The sequence below is a fragment of the Sparus aurata genome, chromosome 4 (assembly GCF_900880675.1).
Source record: "Sparus aurata chromosome 4, fSpaAur1.1, whole genome shotgun sequence".
Classification (NCBI taxonomy): Eukaryota; Metazoa; Chordata; class Actinopteri; order Spariformes; family Sparidae; genus Sparus; species Sparus aurata.
In genome coordinates this window covers 24,104-35,244 of record NC_044190.1, presented here as the reverse complement: position 1 = coordinate 35,244, position 11,141 = coordinate 24,104, and the positions used below count along the sequence as shown (strand labels likewise).

Below are 11,141 nucleotides of genomic sequence, written 5' to 3'. Positions count from 1 at the left end.
CCACTTCTCAAATGGTACCCTGCTGCATTAGTTTCCAACTGCTTAACAACAGCAAGTCGAACTTTTCTGTGGTGTTTCTGTGTACCACTGACAGCTAAAGACACAGCTCTAAAGAAACAGTTACCGTCAGCCACTATCTTCTCACTCTTGCATGGAGGTCCCAACGGGCCGTCAGCAGGAATAATGCGTGCGTTGACATTGTCAGGCTCCACGTTCAACTGTTTACATAACGTGTCTGCTACTGCTTTACTAAGAGGACGAAACTTCAGCTCTCTGGAAGAAACATCAGTAATAAATACATCAGGCATCATTCTCTGCCGTTTCGCACATTGAGTTTCTGGCTGTGTCATTCTGCGATTAGCACCACGACGTGAAACACGCACACCTGAAACCTCAAATTCCCTGTGGCTTGCCCCAAGTGATGATGCTAACTTACACACGTGATCATACAAGTCCTGTAAACAGCTCAAATACACAACAGTGCTTGTACCGTGATCAGCTGCCATACCTGCAGCATTGCGTGAATGCGAATCTACCACAGCATATTCTCCATTCTGAGAAATGACAGCACATGAGTAGATGCCCACTGTCAACAAACACATGTCATAACTAGCAAACACATCCGTCAATCCTTTTAACAAAGATGCATGTACACCTTCCTCAACAAGTGTGCCCTCTGTTACATCTACAACACCGTTGACAAAGTCTTTACCATATTGGAAATGAAAACGCTGTCCAGCAACAACATGCTGCTTTGGCAAATCTGGAACAATCAACATCTTTGCTTGAGCACTGATGCGTCCTCCCTTTCGCAATGATGAGTACAACTTGTCACCGTCAACTACAACTTGGTCAAGTGTGTCACTGTCCCATGAAAACACACTGTTTATAGTATGTACTGCTAAGCTTACCAAACCTACAGCCATACATTGATTTCCCCTATATGCAAACCTCTCATTCCCCTGATGAAACGTTCCCATCACATTGGAACGCACATTCAGCGATGTTTGAGCAGCAGGTTGGTGACATGCGTAGTTGGAATCCATCGTCCATCAGAATTGCCTCCCAGGCACTTGGAGAAGCCATGTCTGGAGGGAAGAACTCCACCTTGGGCAGTGCAGCCTTCCCCTAAAATCAATGGAGACAACACTTGCATCAATCACTTTTTATTTGAAGGAGAGAGGTATATATTTGACAATGCTGGCAAGAAACATAAAGCTAGCAACCAAGTCCATCAACTGTAAATTGTCAGATTCTACAATATCTGTGTCTTTTGCTAGCTTGTATGTCATTGTAATGATGCCATTACATTATCACAATGAAGTACGCACCTTATGGAAAGCCTTCCGTTTCAGCTCAGCGCAGGACCGTTTAGGAGTCCCTGGCTGGGCAACCTGAAAGACAATTACCATACATAAGTTATTCACTGAGTACTCTGATGACAGTACACTTTTACAAAGCTTAGAATGACTTGTGCATGTGCAAGACATTACTCAAGTACGTTAGAATACTAGCAGTCTTCCCATTCTGTCTTTTCCAGTAATTTTGCGAGACATACCTCACAGAACTACTAATAAGCAAACTCAATCATTACACACCTCATGGAAAGCCTTCCGTTTCTGCTCAGCGCAGGACCGGTTAGGAGTCTCTGGCTGGGACACCTGTAAGACAATTACCATACACAAGTTATTCACTGAGCACTCGGATGACGGTACACTTTTACAAAGCTTAGAATGACATGAACAAGACATCACTCTGGTACTTTAAAATACGCGTAGTCTTTCCATTATGTCTGTTCCATTAATTTTGCTAGACATACCTAACATAACTACTAATAAGCAAACGCAACCATTACTCACCTCATGGATAGCCTTCCGTTTCAGCTCAGCGCAGGACCGTTTAGGAGTCTCTGGCTTGGCTACCTGTAAAACAATAACCACACATTATCATCATCTGGAAAATCCACAGTTAACCAAAGACTTCAACCTGAACCCATACAGAACTTGCCCTCTTGCTTCGACGGCGCTCTGGGACAAACATGCCCTCAGAAGAAGAGGATGGCAGCTGCTCATCTCCACCAGCGGGTGGCAGTGGAATGAAGTCCTGCGTCAATGGCACCTGGCAAATACAATCCAAGGAAAAGGATTACTAACAATAACTTTTCTTTACTACTTGTCCACCTTCTTGCTTCTACTCATCACACAGCTACTTGACACAAAACACATCACACTAACCTGCTGCTGGCTGGGCCTTCCAGGTGAGACACGAGACTGCAGAGAGAAAGGGCACAGTCAGTCTTCATGCCAGCTACTGACACTAATCACACTGGGTAGTACCAACACGTGTTTGTCAAGCCATCCACCGATACTTAATATGTAGTTACCTGCTTGTTACGACCAACAAGCTGCCAGTCAAACGGGTCCATGGGCGAGGACACCTTAAGTTTCTCGCCCACCACCACTCGAGGCAAGACCTGGCGCCTTGGTCCTGGCATGATTTCCTTTCCCGGGGACACCTTAACTGACCCAGCCACAACTGGACGACACCTGACCCGCTGCCTGGGTGCTGCTAGCAAGCGAAACACGTCTGCTTTTGGCGGAGAAGGAATCAGTGCCTAAGATGCAAAGTATGCTAGGCACTCCACAAGTTTGAGCATCCCAAACTCGTCACTCAGATGGACCTGCAAAACACAACATTTCCACATACCATTACTAAAAACTTTTTTCACTGTCATCTGCCAACCTTCCCTAATGATCTTTACTGAAATCACAACTAACATTTGAGGAATTACTTTGCCTCTCATAAACAATGTCAGTACTTACACCGTCTTTGCTCTACAGGTCAAGTTGAGAGGTAGGAAAGTACTCTGCTATGTCAAAATACTTCACACCTGCAAAAGAGCATCAGCAACTTCAGTCCACAGTTCACAGATAGACAATATACAAGGACAAATCATCAGAGCAATGCCTTGACCTTGTAGATATACAATATCAAGTGGCTGTACAGTAGCTATGTCTGTAATGCACAGTTTCAACACCCTCAATTCCTCACCTTGTAGTCAATGTTGCCACTAAACACATACCTTCTAAAGCAGCCTTCCTGTGGTAGATGTCAGACAGGAGGTTCTGAAGTTCCATGTCAACATTCAAACGTCGAGGAAAGCCCACCACAAAGACCTACAAAAGCGCAGACAAGTTTTCAGTACAAAATTCTTGCTTACTTCATAATATATTTATTCAATATTACAACGTTTACATGGCAAACAAATGTGCGCTTAATTACAGATGACTCAGATGAAGTGAACAACCACTTAGTTTGCATCACTCAGAATCCCCATTGCTGGCTTACCGGGCGGCCTAGACTGCAGACAACAGATAGCAGCTTTGCAAAATCCTCCCCTGCTTCAGCACCGCCTAAAACAACAGAACATAATACTGAAAGGGCAGTCCTCAAGATTTCACCAAAGATTGTGCGCATAGGTTAGAAATAGCTGTTACCGGGTGATCCTTTTCCTTTTCAGGTAAAACAACCTTGTGAGGTCGACCACTGGCACCAACCTTCTCCCAGTCATTCACACGGTGCCTCTGTCCAGTTTCTTTCACTATGAGAAAACACACACTCATTGTTAGTTATTGTACTGACAGTACAGTGATTCTTGACACAAGACATGAAACACGTTTTGCTTTTTAAACAAAAAATTTGGATAACTTCTACAATATATGAATAAATTTTTGTATTTATGTTTTGAATATCCTAACATTTTTTACTGTTGTAAATTGTATTTGTTGGACCACCTTTTAATTTTTGTCAACACCATCAAGAACATATATACACTTATCAAAATTATTTGACATGATCATCTCAAAAATATTTCCCTTACTATTTTACCCAGTTCCCCTAGTAATGCGCAAGTCTTTAAATCAATAAAATTACAATTTTAATGCCAATGAAGGCAACATTTGGGATGCTGAATGTGCGTAGAATTGTGATCTGTAATAAATTACATTTGTATTCAACCTTCAGATATAACAGTGACATTTTTGAGCATTTACAATACACGTGGACATCTGACATTGTGTTTTATAGTGTTGCATCTGATGTAAGCACATTTCTCCTTATAACACACAAGATTCTTACAGAAGCCATGTTGTTTATCATCTGATCATGGTCCAGCCATTAGATAGAAATAAAGGCTAGATTGCAGTGAATAGTACCAGCACACTGGTACTGTACTAATTTACGTTACGGACATGTTTGTCTGAGGAATCCCTGAGTGGTAGTATATAAATTACTAACCGCAACTAATATCACTACACTAAAACACCAACTCTGCCTCAACAGCAACACGTATACATGCCGCGGCTCACGTGTTCAGTCGGACAATTGAGGCCAAAAGACATTAGCATAAACCAATGGGGACACTCACCGGTGGGCAAAGTGGTGGGGGGCCTTGTGGCTCCATCATCACGATCTTGGGCGGTCCCTCACTCCCCTCCCCCTCCTCCTTCTTCTTCTTCTGCCTCGCCGCATTCCTCTCCTTCGCCGCTTCGGAACGCTTGTGAGATTTGGCGCGAGGCATCCTAAAACGATCAAAACAACATCATATTTACACCATAGCTGCGGTGTACATAGGTCTTCACACACACACACACACACACACACACACACACCATCACAGCAACTTTTACGGACAACTTTCACTGCTGTTATGAGAGCTAGCGTGCACATTTTGCTAGGGACGTGTCTAAACAAAGGAAACAACGACTTCGCACGGACAGACAAAGACACAACATGGCGGACAGATATCCAACGCCATACGTTAAGTTACCTCCAGGCGAATACCGTTTTCGAAGCTGATACACAAAAAGGTATACACAGTTTCACGGATGCAAAAAAAGACAAGGTATTTCGGACATAAATACAGTGGATCCAGTTTTCCGCGCAATATCCTGATTAATGACTGCCATTAGAACGTCTCTGTGACTACTCAGACCTAGAGATTTGCCTGTTTGGGTGAAAAGCTGAAAGCTAGACTGCTTACCTTGTTAGATTAGTCGCCAAAGTGAAGACAAAGATAACAAAAGATTCGCTGGGATAACACTGCAAGATGATCCAGCAATGCTAACGCCAAAAAAAAACGCGGAATCCTCCAACTACCCTGCAGCCGCAGTATGTCGATCGGAGAAAAAAGTGGTGCTAAGCGGTTGCCGCTGACGGTCTTTAGGTCCGCGAGGACACGCCTCTTCCGGCTGCCGCATTGCATGATGGGATGCCAGGAAGCTCTCCGGTTCCAATTGACACATGAGCTGTGTCCCAATTCAGGGTCTGCACACTTCGAGTGCGCATTTGAAGTGCGATTACGGCATTATACCGTGGCAAAGGGTGTCCCAATTCGAAGTGTTCTCATAATGCACCCCACAAATGCGCACTCCTTTTACCTGTTTTTCGAGTGTGCACCGCTACTACACTTCGTGGTCTCACATATCCCAAGATTCATCGCGCGCCCGAAGAGAATAAATAAATACATAAATAATGGCGACCTCAAGTGGCGCAGATCTCGTATTTACATGTAAGTATTGGGTTTATACTCGGTTTTTACTCCTTTGAACATCCAACGCCAGATATGTTAAACTTCAAGGGACATTAAAACCTCCACATTTCAGTTAAAATACGTTGGTAATGCTCAGCTTGATCCCTTTGGCAGTAAAGCCTTAAAAGCCTTCACTTTCAAACGTAAGACGTTCAGAGGTTGACTTGTATTTTATATCTTATTGTGACTGTGGAGATGTTAGAGATTATCTTTACTTCATATACATAAAAGGACCATGATGAACAGATTTAGATAAGGCTGCTTTATTTCAGACTGTAACATTGTAAAGTCTAGTTCAATGTTAGAATTGAATAAAGAGCTAAGTTTAGGATTATCCTCGATAATTAGGATATTATTATCCTCGATGATGATTATATCTTTTTTTGCTGTATTAGATCTCTTTTGTCTGTTGACGTAACACACAACATCTTGTACATTTCATTGTGTTTTAGGGAGCAAACAGAGAGGAGGAAGAGGAGGAGGAGGATGAAGGAGGACATGAGGCTGCAGAGAGGATGGAGAGGCTCCTCTCTGCTCCAGAGGACAAACCTTACATTATAGCTTTTGTTATTTAGTTAATGTATGGGTTCTTTTTATATTATTTGTTCATAATTGTTCATTTTATATAATTCATTAAATAAAATATTGTTCAGTATTGTCCATTCAGTATTTACAACTTAAGTACAATTTATAACAGCAAACGGCATCATGTGCTACTTTTCAGGGCCAACAAGGGACTGAATGTTTTATTTTATTATTAAGGTCTAAACATTTACAACTATTTACAAAATTACAGCATAAATAACTATTTACAGATTATTATTAACTATTAACAAAAACAATTATTAAAAACAATATTAAAACAGTAACAGATGATGTACAGTAACAGGCTGAGCAGGAGTCCCTGCAGTGCTGCTGGGCTGGATGGTGTCAGTGGGACATCATCTGGGTCGGTACTCAGGGTGTTTGGGGGTCCAGTCTCCTCTGTCCACCACACCGTCCATCAACTAGGTCTGCAGTTCTGACTCCATCCACGGCTGTCATGTCATTAAGAATGTTTTAAGAAAGCGGCTATTTCAATTATAATAATAATGATACATCATTACAACAAACAGAACTATCTACCAAACACTTTAAATAGGAATAACGCCTTTAAAATTTAAATAAAACCCTAAGTGGCGATCAGCAGTTTATATGTCCGCATTAACATAATTTTGTTAATGACCCCAAACTGTTAGCCAGCTAATAATGACAATATTGATACCATTACTGTGGGTTCAATAACAGGTTCACCTCTCCACGGTCCTCTTAGCCGGATTGGGCGGAAAACCGCCCAATCTGGCAACACTGAAAGCAGTAACTGCCGGCTGGATGACAAGGACACCGGAAACGCATGCAGCATCCAGTATTTTTTCAATTTAAAGCGCCAAGCGGAGACTCCTTATTGTACGAGAACGGCCAAAGACTAAATCTACACATGATGGCTACTTCTCTTGTACAACTACGATGTAACTTTTGGTCACTGCTGTTTGTGTGTCTATTCAAAAGATGACAGCTACAGTAATGTTGGTAGCTGTCATCTACCGCTTTACAGTTTAAGCAGCTTTCACTGTTTTAACCCCGTTCTGGCGCACTCTACTGGACAAACGACATCATTTCAGCAATTTCACATTACCCAAAGCATGAGCCCTGCATTACTGTCTTTTCATATACAGGTTTCATTTTAATACATAGCACGAACAATATACAACAATAACATCGTATTTGCAAGAGGCTTAGTGATCAAATTACACCACACTGCTGAATTCTCTCAGTCGTCATGGTGTGTCTCTCAAGTTATTTAGATGCTAAACACTTCCATAGGGTCATGTCACTCAAAATCACCCAACTTGCTATGGATAGTGGAAAACCGTCACTTAACCCTGCCTATGTAACTCTGTTTGCTGTACACAAGTTACAGCTGTCTTTAATAAACACTTTTGGCCTGTATAAAAAAATGATAGGAGAACTGACTGCAATTCACATAACAGCAGAATTCAAACTATTCTCTAAATTTCAGTTTTGTTGGTAAATGTCTGATATTTGTCAAACCTCATCTACCATGACTGTAACATGTTCTATCTTTTCATGCACATTGCAGATTTATAGATCAATTTGCAGGTATATGTTTACAGTAGTGTTCACAGTCACACATTTTCACGCACTGTAGGCAAAAACTTTCACCATAGGTTTTATAAGTTTTACAGTTTAAAACCCTGAGTGATGGCCTTCATTATTTTAAGAGGTGTACATGTACAACATTTTTTTTAATACTGGATATACAGTCTAATAAAGTGAGAAGTGCGAGCAGGTTGATGTGTTATGAATTTTCAATGTTTGCACTGTAAATGCTTGCTGTTGCACCACCATCAGGCCTATTGGCTTGGGTTTACAGCTGGGGTAATCTGCCATGACACAACACAGGACCTTTATGCAAAATCTGGTTAGCTTTCACCCTTGGTCCGGTCCAAGCTATTGGTTTTTATTTAATTTAGAGGCTTGTTGTGATGCCACCATCAGGACAATTGTCTTGTATTTCATGTTGAGGACATCTGATATTTTGCTCTGTCATCATCTTCATCCTTGCTGGGTCTCGAACCTACAACCCCTGACACCAAGAACCAGCTCCTACCTCCCAAAGCGAGTTGGCCGAAATTGAGACCAGCTGCGTAGCTCCTTTGGTCCACTCAGGGAGTCACTGTCCGGGCAGCTGTTGTCTAGGCAGATTTCAAAAATGGTCACCATGTCCGGAATTCTGCTCCCTGCGCACAACTCTGACTATGCATAATTGCTTCTTGACAGCATGGACATGTTGGTAATTTGCTTTTAAACCTAAGTGTTTTACTTCATAGGACTATATCTGATGTTTAAAACTGCCACTATTACATTGCCTCCACTTGTTCCCATGAGAGCAGAAAACAAAATGTTCTCAAAAAATCAGGTTTGGAGATTACATTCTGATATTTGCCAGACTTCTCAACCATGACTCCATAATATTCTCAGATCTTAACAGGAAGGTTGAAAATGTATTTAGCAAGAATGTGATAGCATATAGTTACAGTACTGTTTGCAGTCTGACAATTTGATGCACTGCAAGCTTATTTTTTTGGATCTCAAAATTTCGAGAACAACTTGTGAGGAGGACAGTCAGAAGATGCTCTCTAGCAAATTTGGTGTCAAGTAGCACACGTTGTGGAAGGACACAGGTTTTATAAGTTTTACATGTTTGGTAAAAAATACGGTTTTCCTGCAGACTATTCCACCTAACGTAATTACCATCATCATTGTTACACTCGCTCCAACAAAAAACACCACCAACTGTAATGTAAAACCACACCTTTATTTACAACACAGCACACATCACACAACGGCATCTTTTCTTCCATTGCCACCATCAGTTGCCTCGCCATCCACTCCACCTACAAAACACAAACAACGCCTTGTCAAGCCAAGACTCTTTCACTATACTGCAACACCAAATACAGACAGCCAACGTTTACACTTACTCATCACTGCTACTCACCATCCCTGGCATCTGCCTGCAGATGCATCTCCTCCTCATGACCATCCGGCCCAGCCACCTTCACTCCTCGTCCTCGACAGTTCCCTCGGCGTGACATCCATCACCTCCCTGACACCGTCATCAGCTACTCGTTCAAGCTGCTGTTCCACCTCCTCCACCACCGCCAGCATTTCTGCCTCATTTACATCTACCAAAAACACAATAAACACACCGTTACACCACAGCTTACACTTTCTCCACACTTGTTTTCGTCTAAATCTACAACTTTCGCTCAACTAACCATTAGCAAACGGCGTCGACTCACACTGTAACTGTGTCAACTTCTCCGCCTGCTGCCGGATTGTCGCGTCACGTTCCTTGAGCCGGCGGCTGAGATAGGCTGCGCGCTGCTCCGCTGCCCGACTTTGGCGGACCAGCTTCGCCATTACTGCTATGGCAAGTCCGCCGGTGTGGACCGTTAGTCGATAGCGCTCCTTCGCTGGCACAGCTTCGTCCCTTGCAGCATACTATACACACAACACAGACACACATGTTATGTCTTCTCTGACAGATATCACCACAGTTAACCTTCCGACATCTTACCGCAGACTCTAAATGGCGCGCCACCTCCGGCTGATGCAATCGCCCTGCAACATGAATATGCGCACTTATCATTAGAATACAAACATATAAAGTGCTGGCTCTTCCACAACATATCACAACTACACCGCATTGTCTGGGTGCTACAACACCTCTATCATTCACCCTGCTGCTGTACTTTTGCGACATAACATTCGTACTTACACACATCAATTGTATGTCGGTTTGCACGCGCGACACCTCCGGCTCGTCGACCTTTTCAAATTTGCTTGGAGAATTCCACGTCGCCATTCTCGCTCCTGTGAAAGCCAGAATACACAACTCTAGTTCATACACAGTGGACAGTACCACACACTTTCACATTCTTTCTATCATGCTGTCCTGACTCTTTGCACCAGTAGAGGGAGCTGTTGGACCTTTACCTGTAGAGCTATCTTACAGTTTCTGTGGCTGCACATATGCTGGAGCACTAGCAGAGGCAAAATAGGAAATGTCCACACAAGAAGAAATGGGAAAACGCCTCCCAAACTCCATTATTACTATAAAGATATGTATTATGATTATATCTATATATCACATAAAATGTCAAAACAAATCTCCAAACATTTATCATTAGTAATATTATCTTTTTAACACTTACAGATCAAGTAAAATGAATACTGTTACAAACATTGTATTGACATGTAGTGGTCAGATGAAAACAACAGCACTGCACATTAAACTTCCAATGTTATATGGTTCTTAAGGTTTCATGAAACTGAAAAGAATACAGGAGAAAAGGTGGGTTGTTTTGCTCCGCTGCCTTAGAAGCAGAACAATGTTGACAATTGGTAGTAACATATTAAACCTGTGAAGAAACTGTTCAGGTGTTTTCAGTTGTACTTTTTATACATACATTTAGCACTTTTCTTCTTGAAAGATGCAAATTTCTCAGTGACTTTGTGGTTTAAGTTGTGGATGTCTTTGATACGTTTCTTCTCAATACAGAGCATGGCAACTGCATTAAGAAGATATTATCTTCCTGAGGAAGGTCTTGATTCTCTTCAGTGTTGAGAAGCACCCAAAAGTGTAAGTCCTACATCTGAAACAAGACCATCAGCTGAAAGCCAACAAGATTTCCTACATTTCCCTGTATATATTGTCTATGTGAAGTAAAAGACGTGGGATCCAAATCAAGCTGAAGAGAACTTTTTCTCCAGTTCTTCCATCTGCTCTCCACTGTAGCTATGATGTCACGCACTCTAGCTCACCCAATACACACCCATTATAAAATCAGAAGACAGCCTAAAAATCCTTAAAACTAAAACTGTGATGATTTGAAAACCGTAAAAGATTTTCAAAAACTGATTACATGCCCAATAGTTTGAGGTCTTGACTCTCTTAAAGTTGCAATGGAGTGTCTATGAGGGA

At 42.0% G+C, this 11,141-nt stretch overlaps 2 protein-coding genes across 6 annotated transcripts; both read right to left on the bottom strand.

Moving 5' to 3' along the window:
* Positions 1-933: 933 nt before the first annotated feature.
* On the bottom strand, positions 934-5,198 carry LOC115579884 (uncharacterized). The gene is made up of 13 exons (XM_030413585.1): positions 5,042-5,198; positions 4,427-4,580; positions 3,498-3,601; positions 3,349-3,413; positions 3,083-3,176; positions 2,823-2,890; positions 2,384-2,680; positions 2,235-2,270; positions 2,008-2,118; positions 1,860-1,922; positions 1,599-1,661; positions 1,332-1,394; positions 934-1,128 (listed from the first exon to the last, which is right to left on the bottom strand). Exons 7-13 carry the CDS (start codon positions 2,492-2,494, stop codon positions 955-957), a joined length of 621 nt encoding a protein of 206 aa, XP_030269445.1. The 5' UTR covers positions 2,495-2,680; positions 2,823-2,890; positions 3,083-3,176; positions 3,349-3,413; positions 3,498-3,601; positions 4,427-4,580; positions 5,042-5,198; the 3' UTR covers positions 934-954.
* A 3,750-nt stretch (positions 5,199-8,948) lies between these two features.
* On the bottom strand, positions 8,949-10,031 carry LOC115579882 (uncharacterized). 5 transcript variants are annotated; one of them, XR_003983760.1, is made up of 5 exons: positions 9,936-10,031; positions 9,735-9,778; positions 9,433-9,658; positions 9,153-9,339; positions 8,949-9,048 (listed from the first exon to the last, which is right to left on the bottom strand). XR_003983760.1 is itself a non-coding variant. In XM_030413584.1 (4 exons), exons 1-3 carry the CDS (start codon positions 10,020-10,022, stop codon positions 9,188-9,190), a joined length of 465 nt encoding a protein of 154 aa, XP_030269444.1. In that variant the 5' UTR covers positions 10,023-10,028; the 3' UTR covers positions 8,949-9,048; positions 9,153-9,187. The 5 variants fall into 5 exon arrangements, 3 of the variants coding, with proteins under 3 accessions (XP_030269444.1, XP_030269442.1, XP_030269443.1); XR_003983759.1 differs by having other exon boundaries at positions 9,433-9,778; XM_030413584.1 differs by lacking the exon at positions 9,735-9,778 and having other exon boundaries at positions 9,936-10,028.
* Positions 10,032-11,141: the final 1,110 nt, after the last annotated feature.

Bases quoted from the DNA above. Each gene is read 5' to 3' on its own strand.
- LOC115579882 (XM_030413582.1), bottom strand. From the start codon at position 10,022: ATGGCGACGTGGAATTCTCCAAGCAAATTTGAAAAGGTCGACGAGCCG. The intron at 9,659-9,734 runs GTAAGATGTCGG...TTGTGTGTATAG, and splicing joins CGCGCCATTTAGAGTCTGCG to TATGCTGCAAGGGACGAAGC. The intron at 9,340-9,432 runs GTTAGTTGAGCG...TGTTTTTGGTAG, and splicing joins GTCGACGCCGTTTGCTAATG to ATGTAAATGAGGCAGAAATG.
- LOC115579884 (XM_030413585.1), bottom strand. From the start codon at position 2,494: ATGCCAGGACCAAGGCGCCAGGTCTTGCCTCGAGTGGTGGTGGGCGAG. The intron at 1,395-1,598 runs GTGTGTAATGAT...ATTGTCTTTCAG, and splicing joins AACGGAAGGCTTTCCATGAG to GTTGCCCAGCCAGGGACTCC. The intron at 1,129-1,331 runs GTGCGTACTTCA...CATTGATTTTAG, and splicing joins AACGGAAGGCTTTCCATAAG to GGGAAGGCTGCACTGCCCAA.